We start from the raw sequence: 11,277 nt of genomic DNA on the forward strand, positions 1-11,277 counted from the left end.
CAGGGATAAAATTCTGGCAGGTGAAATAATTTGATTAGAATTGGGGGGTAATTCAACTGAATTACTAAAAAGTTGACAAATTTAAACATAGTCTTTATTTTTGTATTTGCACACACATAAAACTATAAAATCCAGATGATGAAAAAATAAGAGATGTGTCAGGAGAGGTCAAAAAGCCACAGGCTTATACAACGGACCTCTCCTCCTCCAAGGAGAAAAACAAATAACTAAGAAAAAAAAAACTAAGCTAACATAATTTAGAAACTCTAAAAATGCTGAAAATACTGTATATATATATATACACACAGAGGAAATTGACTTGGTGTCATGTCCCTGCTAAATGATTGTCAAAAATGAATGGAAATCAGTGGCTGCCAAAAATGTATTGCAAAATGGTTAGTTGTGATTTAAAGTATAAGTATTTTTTTGGCAATCAGCCTTAAACATAAACAAAACAAAAACATGTATGGTTCTTTAAACACAGATCTGAAAATAACCCACCTAAATTGTGGTAATGTTCATACTATTTTTATTTTGAAAATCGTATCGCTTCCGCTCTCACTACCGGACCTTGACGCTCTTTCAGTTGAAGTTTGTGTTCGTTCACGACACGGTTCACGCGCACTGGGGATTCCCCCGCGTGACAAACACGGCTTCACCTTTCACATGTCAGCTCTTCCCCTTATCGCCTTTCATTGCTCATATGCTCTCCGCCTGGAGCTCGTGTTGCTGTTACCGGATATGTATACGACGAGTAGCCGCTTCGCCTCATTTCGCTCGTTTTAACCCATTTCACAAAATCTGGAATGACCGAACCATGTTTTGAAACTTTAAAAAACATCTATAATCGATAGAAACTGAAGGCCTGTCGCTGTGAGACCATGTATTGTTGGTTAGTGGAATGAAACGCAGCGGCTCATTCCTCTGGTTTCACAAAGGAGCGGTGGTTTTCTCGGGTGTCAGTAGGCTATCCTCGGAGTGGTCACATCACCGAGCACCGAGCGGCGACAACACCCGCTAGAAGCCTTTGAATCCTCGGGGAAGGAGGGAGGGGGAAACCCAAAGAGGCCGCCACCACCACCACCATGGCGAGCGACGACTGTAGGAAAGATGACTTGCTGGAGGATACCCGCACAGACTCGGGCATTGACTCGTACCGCTCCATACTGAAGTCGGAGGAGCCCCGGGAGCCGAGCACCGACTTCAGCGGGCCGAGGGACAAGTTTTCCACCGGGGAAGAGCGCCTGGACTCAGCCTATGGCTCCTCGTCCATCACGGTGGAGAGTCTGTCAGACATAGTGGGGGACTTCACGCTTTCCAGCGCCAATGAGGAGCAAGCACAGATCTCTGAACTCTCTGAACAGGAGGAGAACTTGCTCACGACTATTACTGAAGATGGAGACACGTATGTTTTTGTTTATTTTCTTAGTTTATTATTTAAAAGCAAAATTTCTTAGTTTCTTATTTAAAAGCAAAATCTTATCTGAGCATGGCTGGGTATTTGCTGTAAGGCTCACTGTTGCATACTGGTGGGTGAAGTTTAAACATGGTGCCTTGCATTTGAACTATGTTTCTCTTTTTGTCCAAATTTATTTATTTTTTTTGGTCTAAGTTTTGGCCAACTTTTTCACCAATGATGTTTGCTAAGTCTCTCTTGAAGTAGTCTGCAGTACCCCAGAATGAACAAAGTTGGAAAAAGAGGCAACCCCCCCCCACACACACACACACACACACACAGGTGATGTTTTCCTTTAACATCAGTAGCTATGGTGGTAAGGGCTGAACTAATAATTATTTTCATCATCGATTAATCTGCTTGGTCTATAAAATGTTAGAAAATAGTAAAACAAGTAGTGCCCTTCACAAGTTCCCAAAGTCCAGGGGAACACCTTCAAATGTCTTGTTTTGTCTGACCAACAAACCAAAACTCAAGGATATTCGGTTTATAGTGATATAAAAAGGAGAAAGGCAGCAAAACCTCACATTTGAGGAGCGGGAACCAGATAGTATTTGGCACATTTGCTTGGAAAAATGGCCCTAAATGATTAAACGATTATCAAAACAGTTGCTGTTTAATTTTCTGTTGATCAACTTATCAGTGAATCGACTGATTGTTTCAGCTCTGCTGGTGGTGCAAGCAGCTGTTTATTCCACTGGAGATAATGAACTTAAAACACCCATGAATGGCAGTTTATGGAGTCTGTAGAGCATACTGAATTTGAGGCACAGTTCTTCCCGTGATAACCAGTTTTGAAGGGGATTTCATAGCAGTGTGGTACTGCAGACTTTTTAAAATGAAGTTTGTCCTTGTCATGAATGTGGACGGACTCCTGTGAGGCGTTTCTGTCAGAAAACAGAAGTGAAACAGATAGGCCTGGACTTCCCCGTGCAGCACAGACAAAGCACATGCTGTGAGGCTGCAGTGTGGACAGCTTTTGATCCAAGAAACTTGTTGATCAGGATAGGACAGTGTGTGCGCATGTTTTTTATGGTGGATCCTGCAATTCGCTAACTGCTGTCTTGTCTTTTTTAGTTGTTGTTTTTTCCACCTTCCAGACTACACATCTAGAAATGTCAGTTGGTTACCTGTCACAGTGGCTGTTTTGCTGCTGTTGATTTCTCAGTTTGAGTCAATGAAACTGCTGCTTTTTGCACACAATCCAAACACCTCAACCTCCACACACAGCCTTATCAGCCCATGAAGACCTTCTTGTGTGACCCACTCATCTTTGTGTTGCTATGTCATCAGTCTTGTTTGACGTGAAAACAGGCCTGCTGATGACTCCTGCAGCCACTACTGTAATCCAGCGACTGATGTTCTCACAGCATTGTAGAAGTGTTGTTGTGTCTCTGACCTCTTTTCATTTCCGCTTGCCGATTGTTGGGGCCACATGGTTTCATTCTCACACCCTAACAATAGATACCTGGGAGGGGGAAGAAAACACCTGAAACACGCCACACTGAGCTGCTTAGACTGACAGAGAATCATGCAAACATAATTTTTCCCTTGTGGGATTTTTTAGTTCTTATTCATTCAAGTCTTACTCAAACCAGGAAGTTCCTTTCACACTAAGATGTTTGCTCAGAGGGCTGACTAGTTGGTAGGGCAGATTCATTTATCTGCAGACATTTAATTCAGTCAGTGACGACATTATTGGTGGGGGGAAAAAAATTATTCAGCTACATATCGTGAGAAACATTATCAGTACACTTTATTGATGCATTCATTTCCATTTATCGCTGATATTTTAAATTAAACTGTGTCTTTCCTTCAGCATTAGCTTTTTCCAGTTTATGGGTGTTTACAATTTGAATAAAAACACCTGTAGCCTACATACTTAGTCACACACTGGTTCAGTTACATTTAGGGCTGCAACTAAGGATAACAGTAATCATTTTCTGGATTAATTGATTAAATGTTTGGTCTATAATGATGTTATAGTTAAATAATTCCACAGAATTGGTGATGTGTTGTAGTAGTTTACTTGCAGTAACTGCAAGAAAATTGTTGAATCATCTTTATTTTGATAGTATTGTAAGCTTTGGCAACATATCATGATTCCAAGCCTTAATAAATTTTTTTTGTGTGGCCCAATGAAATCTTTTCACACATTTTAAATGTTTAACAGTAGTTGACTTTAATCCACATAAAAATAAGTTTACCTTTTTAAAAATTCAAAAAAGCATATTTGCAGTTTTTACCAGAAAGTGAAACTTTTTGTGTTTCCACTTTGTTAATCATTATGGTTGAGTTATTTTTATATTGATTTCTTTAAAAAAAACCAATTGATTCTGAATTGAATTGAATTGATTCTGGGTGTGAAAAAATGCAAAGACAATATGATGCAAGATAAGGCAGGTAGATTTTATTGATCAACCAGTTAAAGAGCACAAGTAATATGCCATCCATTGTACTATAAACTATTAATTTATTATTCGTTTGGTAATTAAGTGAATTATATAGTTGCATTTAATGGCTTTTCTAGGATGCAGACTTAAATATTAACAATAGTAACATTATCACAATGAACCACTAAAGTAATTTTTTCTATGTACAGGTAAAACTAATGTGTTTAATATTTAATTTGAGAAATCTGGATTTGTCATTGACTAGCTCAAAGCAGAAGGCTGAATGAAATGTCTGTGCTGTGAGATTTTGTGGGAACGTTTGATCCCACACTGTCTCTGAATAATTAAATGACCTTTATTGTGACATGAGAAAAACTTATTGCTGATCTTTAAGAGGGCACATTACTGCAGTTTCAATTCCAATATGATTTAAAAAAAAAAAGAGGTCAAATGTTTAGATAAAAGAATAAGTTATTTTTATTAAGTGTTTACTTTGACTTTTGTTGTTTCATTAAAATAAGTAAATTCAAAGTCTTCAGTGACCACAAGACAGATTGACGACGTGCTGCCTTAAATGTTTGGTCAAATTTGATGTGCAGCCTGACTTACAGCTAAGTAGTTTCCCACATGCATTTCACTTTGCCATGTCGTGTTCTAATAAAGTGAAGTCAGACTTTTGAGCTGTTACCACGGTCCATCTTTCACTACTGTTGTGACGTTAGCCATGCATGCTCGTATCTAAACAAATCAACACACTGTTGCGTTGATGCATGATGTAGGCAGGTCCTGGTAGATAGCCACGTCCTTGCAGATATGTAGCCTTTGTCTGCAATAGTAAATAATAAATAATGCCTGCTTTTTTGCACACATTTGTTTTAACATTTAGTGTGTTTTAACATGCCCATTTACTTTAACAGTTTGCTATGCTATCTTTTCTAAAATAAATTGTATTGCTCAATACCCCAACCACTAAATCTTGCCATTCAGCCCACTAAGTGTTACATTTCGAGGTACTCTCTTGAATACTGAGGAAAATTGTGAAATGTAGTCTTTTTTTCTCTACTACTCAACTGCTTTTTTTTTTTGTGCATTGATTGCTCAATGTGAGATAAAGCAGACCTGCAAGTTTTTGCAAGCATAATGGGTAAAGATGTTTATTTTCCTTTGCCACTCCTGTAGAATCCTGCACTTAGCAATCATCCATGAAGATGAATTGATCGCTCAACATTTGATACAGCTATTCCCAAAAGAAGTCCTGGACATACAAAACAATTTATACCAGGTAAGTGCAACTTGACTCTTTCCACTACGCACGCATACTGCAGCTTCTGCTGGAATTTTTCAATCCAAAGAGACTTCCTCTTAATCTGTATCTTGATTGTGGAAACAGTGGCATTATTTATATCTCTGTGCTTCCAGAGAACTCTTGTTCCTCTTTATTTGCAGTTCGTCCTCTCTCAGGGACGTCACTGTGGGTGGTTCCAATGTTAGCTCATAAGGGACTTTGAATGGAAACTCCCCTCCTCTACCTCCTGTAGAAATAGAACCACAGGGAGCTGTGGAGTGTATCCTTGTGTGGATGTGGGTGGAGGAATTGTTCCAGTCCTTCAAGATGTCAGACCGGAGCCTTGCTAGTGCAGAAACCAAAGTGAAGACAGAGCAAACTGACAGAACTGTCAAAAGGAAATATCTGAAGTTAAGACTGAGCACTTCACACAGTGACTCAGTTAGATCTGAGTCCATTTGGGTTTCCTAATTTCCTCTCTGTAGTCATTCTAAGACCTCACATTTGGACACAATACCAAGAAGAATTATTCTTTACATCTTATGGTTTTTAAAAGAAATCCACCCCCAAACATTTGCACACTGATTACAAATACAGCCAATGATGATGCATTTTTGCGGTTTTATTGTGTGTTGCACAGATGCAATTCAGGCTTACTAAAACATTCTGATTATAAATGATGTTCAAAAAATTAAAGCCATCATATAAGAGGAAGAGGTATCAAATTATACACCCACAGCATCCTCAATAGACCAGAATGCAGTGCAACCACAAGACTTGTTTGTGGTGCAACTCTCGCTTTCTCAGGTGGAATAGTTCTCTGTTGGTCTCTTTAGTCATACATATAACCAACAGGTACAGGCCTGCTCTCTGGGGGCTGTTCAAAGGCATTCTGGGAGGAAAACAGTGACTGAAGTGGCAAGGTTGAAAGATAATGGCTACAACTTAAATAGTGGTGCGACTAACTATTATTTTCATTATAGAATAATTAAGTAAAATTTTTAGATTAATCGATTTGTGGGTAAAATGTCTTTTTGTTTTGTCCAACCAACAGTCCAAAACCCAAAGATATTCAATTTAAAATATTATAAATCAAAAGAAAACAGCAAATCCTCACATTTAAGAAGCTAGAACTAGTAAATGTTTGTATTTTTGCTTGATTAATCTTTAAATCATTTATCAAAATTGTTGCCAATTAATCCATTAGTCGACTAATTATGCTACAATTCTGGCATGCATTGGTTATGATGAATAAATGGTATTTAATTTAACCAGAGACATGCAGTTTTGATTGCATTACACATCCTTTTTCTTTGGTGATCCGCAGAGCCCTTTGCACCTGGCCACCTACCTGAACCTGACAGATGTGGTGAAGGGCCTGGTGGAGAAAGGGGCCAGCCTGGAGCTGCAGGACCAGGACGGGAACACAGCACTCCATGTGGCCTGCCAGCATGGGCAGACAGAGTGCGCCACCGAGATGACCAGAGAGGTTTCCCCTAGCAAGCTGGCACCAGTCCTCGAGACCCAGAACTGGAGAGGTGAGGAAAAAGGCATTTTTATGTGTTTGCATCATGTGTGGGATTATTTGTCCGTGGGTATAGCTGAATTTTTGTTTTTTCTTTAATGTAGTGCCCTCTTTACAGTAAACAGTTAACAAGGTTGCCATTGCTCAGCCAATATAGCATTAAACGAAACATGAAATTTGAAATGAATCTGTCAAATTCAGTTTTGTAAACCATCTAGTGACCACAGTTTGGGACAAATTAAATGGGTGGTGTATCTACATCATTCAGCTAGTAAAACCAGTTTTTATTTTTCTGGTCCTGCAGCTTTGTTTGGAAATAGCAACAGTTGCAAGGGCAGCACAGATGTGGTGTGTTTGCAGAACTGATCTGTAGTTGATCTAGGTCCTCATGTTCTCAATTTGATTTTGTAATTTGGAAAAACATAATTTTTTTAATGCATTTTTCAATCACTTTTGACCTCAAAACAAGCCCCATGTTCCAGATTTCAAACAAGATGTGTACTTGCAGGTCTTGCCTGTCTTCACTTGGCTGCACTGAACAGGCAACATCAGATTATGAAGCTACTGATGAAAAAGGAAGCAGACCTGAATATCCAGGTTAGTCTGTGAAATGACTCCTTACTTAACAGCATCATATGGATTATTATAGTTTTTAATAACAAGGCTCTACTTAAAGGGTGAATCCACACTGAATCCTTCATCCCACAGAATAGAAAGTAGAAGCTTTGTGTAAATTAGTGTGAAATGACCCTCTTTAAATTAGCTTCAGATTGTCTCTGATTTCAAACAGTAAACCTCTACCTACAGCCAGCTGACCCTGACTCCGACCTGCCACTCATAAGATTTAAGCTACACATCATAGACTGTCTCTCTCAACATAAGTGTTGAAGAAAAAGAGTGAAGGAGAGGATGAGAACAGTACAGTTTGCCTGTGTATAATCAAGTTTTGTTAGTCTCTGAGTAGGGTTGCCCTGCAGTCTGCTTCATTTGATCCAGTAATGTGCCAGTATTTATAATCACACTTATCCCTTTCAAACTGTGTTTACTGTGCTTGGCCTTATGTCGTGTTCCTGTCTATAAATCTGCTGCACCTGTGCAATGCTGATAGTGATATGAGCTGAGGTCAGGGCTTCCTGCAGGATTCGTGGAGACATAATTAGATTTGAGATATGATTAGGCTGGGCTGGCCAGCCACTCTTAACTTTCTATTGATGGAAGGGAACATGGCAGTCAGTCCCGAAACTACCCCAGACATTCCACTCAGTTTAAATCACCAGCCAAACATATCACTCTGCCTCACATCCGGTTTATCATTATTATCATATGACTTACTGCGTCCTTTTTTTGCAACCTTGCAGAATGCAAAATATATATGTAGATATATGCACATAGATATGTGCAAAAAATATCAAACTAACAAAATTATTAAAATTAATAGTACCTATTTTATGATGTTGTCCTGTTTGTGTACCTCTGGAATTTCTCATTATTATTTTCCATCTACACCCCTCGCAGGAAGGAACCAGTGGCAAAACAGCTCTTCATCTCGCTGTTGAGCTGCATGACATCACATCAGTGAAGCTGCTGCTCAGCAGGGGAGCCAATATGGATGCTGCCATGTTTAATGGCTGCACGCCCCTGCATCTTGCGGTGGGGAGACAGGACGCCGCCATCGCCAACCTCCTCTGCCAGTCTGGCGCTGACACAATGCTGCGAAACATGGAGGACGAAACAGCGCTGGATCTGGCTGACGGCAATGATGATGTGAGTTATTGTGATTGACAGTTACAGGTACATCAAAGGAAACTGCTGGGATGGATCACCATACATATTTTATATCTTATTCCTCTGTGTCTTAGGGCTCCATTGTTTTCCAACGACTATAAAAAACATTTACAGTGAGCCACACTGTTGCACTGGGTGACTGACACGTTCTTTCATTATGATGAACATGGGCACTGTTGTTTATTTTGAGTCAATCCTACATACACCATTCTGCCTCCATAAATACTTCCATCAAATGTGTATTAATCCGCAGCTGAAAGTAGTCCCCAACAAATGCACTATTTACTCCTGTTTGAGTAACATTTGCTAAAAACTACAGTGACTAGCTTTATGGATTCAGTTGAAAGAAATGGTCTTGGGACTGAGTGCCACAGACAGGGTAGAGAAGTCGGAAAGTGTGAAAGATGGACTAACAGATTGTTGCTTTTGGTCTTTTCATGGGATTTGCTGACAAGAAAAATATATAATAACACCAGCATTACCCTTTTAAGTTTCCACTCTTCATAATGTCAAAGAGCTATAGGGATAAGAGTTGAACAGCATTTACTTCCATGACTTCAACTGCAATTCTTACATAAGTACTGTGTGTCAGTTATTTTGCTTTTCCTGCCATCTGGCGAGGACAGTAATTGACAATTAGGGAAGGAGTAAAATTTGACCTTTTGTATCTTTGTCTTTCAGATTCTGGCTCTATTTCCTTTTGATGACATCCAGATCTCCGGGAGGTCGGTAGTTTTGAGCTGAATTATAGGCTGAACAACAATCTTAAAATTGTCTAGAGCCTCACTGCAGCTAGAACCTTTTGATTTAAAAAAAAAAAAAAAAAAAAAAAAAAAAAAAAAAGCTGAAGTTTTGTAGTACGTTCTGATTTGATCTGTATTTATCCATTATCTAGACAAATATGTGCACCATATAAATCTTACTTTCTGTGTAATTCAACACTGATAAAAAAAAATCTCTGTTTCTGAGTCATTGGCTCAAATACTTTGCTTCTTTTTGCATGCCTCTGGAGGGGTTGCAGCAAAAGCCACCTCAATGCGATTGCCAAACTTTCTATCACCATTTTCAGTGTCCATAAAAAATGCTACCTCTTTATCACATTAACTTAGTTTTAATGGCTAGAAATAAAGAACATTCAAATTGCTTTTTTAATAGTTTCTCAAACTTTATCAGTGCTATGATTGCATTTGTATTGTGCGTGTTTATATCTCTGAAAATGTGGTCTCTCATTGTAACCACAGAAAGATTTTTTGAGGAATGCAATCAGAGGCTGAACAAAATGAATGCTCCATTTACTAAATTTAAAACTAACTGTGTCCCAAAGAGACCTGCAATCCTATGTAGACAAACTAATCACATCCCTGCTATTTCTTAAAAAACTGGTAGCCCATATAAAAATATACAACACAAAATGCAGCTTCATATTTTTGATTTTTTTTTAGGGTTGCTACTTCATGTTGTGAAACAGTTTCTCTATTTATCTTCTCTATTAAACTGTTACTGTTCTCTGGTGTGTAATTACACTGCCCTGTCTAGTTAATGTAAGCAGTTCATTTATTTTGTAATAAAATAAAAAAAAAACTCACTGTATATTGTGCTCTTTTCTGGTTAAAGGGTAAAGGTTTTAACCTGCATTTACAGGCATTAGTGATATGTGAGATATCTGTACACACCCAAACTCATTATCCACCATCTGTTCTACACTGGTAGCTCCAGGTTTATCAAAGAGCTTCATAAAAGATATTTAAGACATGCAAACAGAGACAGAAGAAGCTATATGAATTATATATGCCATTTGAGTGAAAGGAGATGTTAGGTAATTTGGTAAGCCCTTGGAACCCTTTTTAACACACCTGTGAAAATTTCAAAATCACTATTGTGATTTGTATGACTGGCCTAGATTTCACAGCAAAGACATCCTATCATAAATGTATACAGTAAACTGTAATGAGCGGACTTTGTGACGAAGCTCTTTAATGAAAACACCCCAGTTCTTTTCTTTGCTTCCTGTCAGCTGCTTTTGTAAGGTGTATCTTTTGTTTTCCTGTAAGTGGCTTCTTCCTGATGGCTCCTATAATACAATGACTGCTGAGTGGCTGGAAATTCCACTCAGCTGTATCTCTTTTAAAAGCACATACCCACAGCAAGACAGGTTGGATAATAGGATGGTAAAAAGTCCTCACTACATGTTCATGTAGGGATATTAGCCAGAATATTTCTCAACAGTAATTACACCTAACTTAATCTGAGGCAATAATTTATCTTTCCTCTGGTCAGGTAAACAGTATTGTAAGGGTTTGATAGTCGCAGATCCATGTACGCTAACATAACTTTTTATGGTGACAGCTTCTAAACAGACAAACGTCTGTGGTCAACTGCTAGAACAGTGAGTTATGAAACTATACCTACTTCCCCAATTGAGTCTGTCATAAGTTATTTCTGTTTTATACAGTGTAGGTTATGCTGGTGTTGCGATAGGCAATATTAAAAACAGAAAGATGTTGTGAAAAAGTTGGATAAGCCAGTTTCACTTACCATTAAGTACTCTACCATATATTTTCCTTCTGTAAATGAGCCAGGTGCTGTTTTAATAATACATCATAAAGACTGTGATGTGAGCCAGTGTCCAAAAATGGTGGCATTAGTTGTGCCTTTTTAAAGGAAGTTTTTTAGCATTTTGGTATGTCATTAGTAATGCAGTCTAAATTTACATCTTCAAAATAGAAAACCTCCCAACATTTAATCATTTTCTCATTTTACAAGACAGCCATGCAGATCAAATGCTGCTTTTAGTAATGTTAGAAATAAATAGCTGCACCATGGAGGGGATGGA

General features: G+C 38.5%; 1 protein-coding gene across 1 annotated transcript; it reads left to right on the top strand.

Annotated features, from left to right (window-relative positions):
• Positions 1–607: 607 nt before the first annotated feature.
• Positions 608–10,029, top strand: nfkbie (nuclear factor of kappa light polypeptide gene enhancer in B-cells inhibitor, epsilon). Its single transcript, XM_044170069.1, has 6 exons — positions 608–1,405; positions 5,029–5,131; positions 6,462–6,672; positions 7,168–7,256; positions 8,175–8,423; positions 9,126–10,029. The coding sequence occupies exons 1-6, from the start codon at positions 1,086–1,088 to the stop codon at positions 9,186–9,188; spliced, it is 1,035 nt and encodes a 344-aa protein (XP_044026004.1). The 5' UTR covers positions 608–1,085; the 3' UTR covers positions 9,189–10,029.
• The last annotated feature ends 1,248 nt before the right edge of the window (positions 10,030–11,277 follow it).

This window comes from Siniperca chuatsi, linkage group LG16 (assembly GCF_020085105.1).
Source record: "Siniperca chuatsi isolate FFG_IHB_CAS linkage group LG16, ASM2008510v1, whole genome shotgun sequence".
Lineage (NCBI taxonomy): Eukaryota > Metazoa > Chordata > Actinopteri > Centrarchiformes > Sinipercidae > Siniperca > Siniperca chuatsi.

What these genes read in the sequence shown, in the direction of transcription:
- nfkbie (XM_044170069.1), top strand. Translation starts at nt 1,086, where the DNA reads ATGGCGAGCGACGACTGTAGGAAAGATGACTTGCTGGAGGATACCCGC. An exon ending in ATTACTGAAGATGGAGACAC is followed by an intron (nt 1,406 to 5,028) that starts GTATGTTTTTGT and finishes CCACTCCTGTAG; the next exon opens with AATCCTGCACTTAGCAATCA. An exon ending in AAGCAGACCTGAATATCCAG is followed by an intron (nt 7,257 to 8,174) that starts GTTAGTCTGTGA and finishes CACCCCTCGCAG; the next exon opens with GAAGGAACCAGTGGCAAAAC.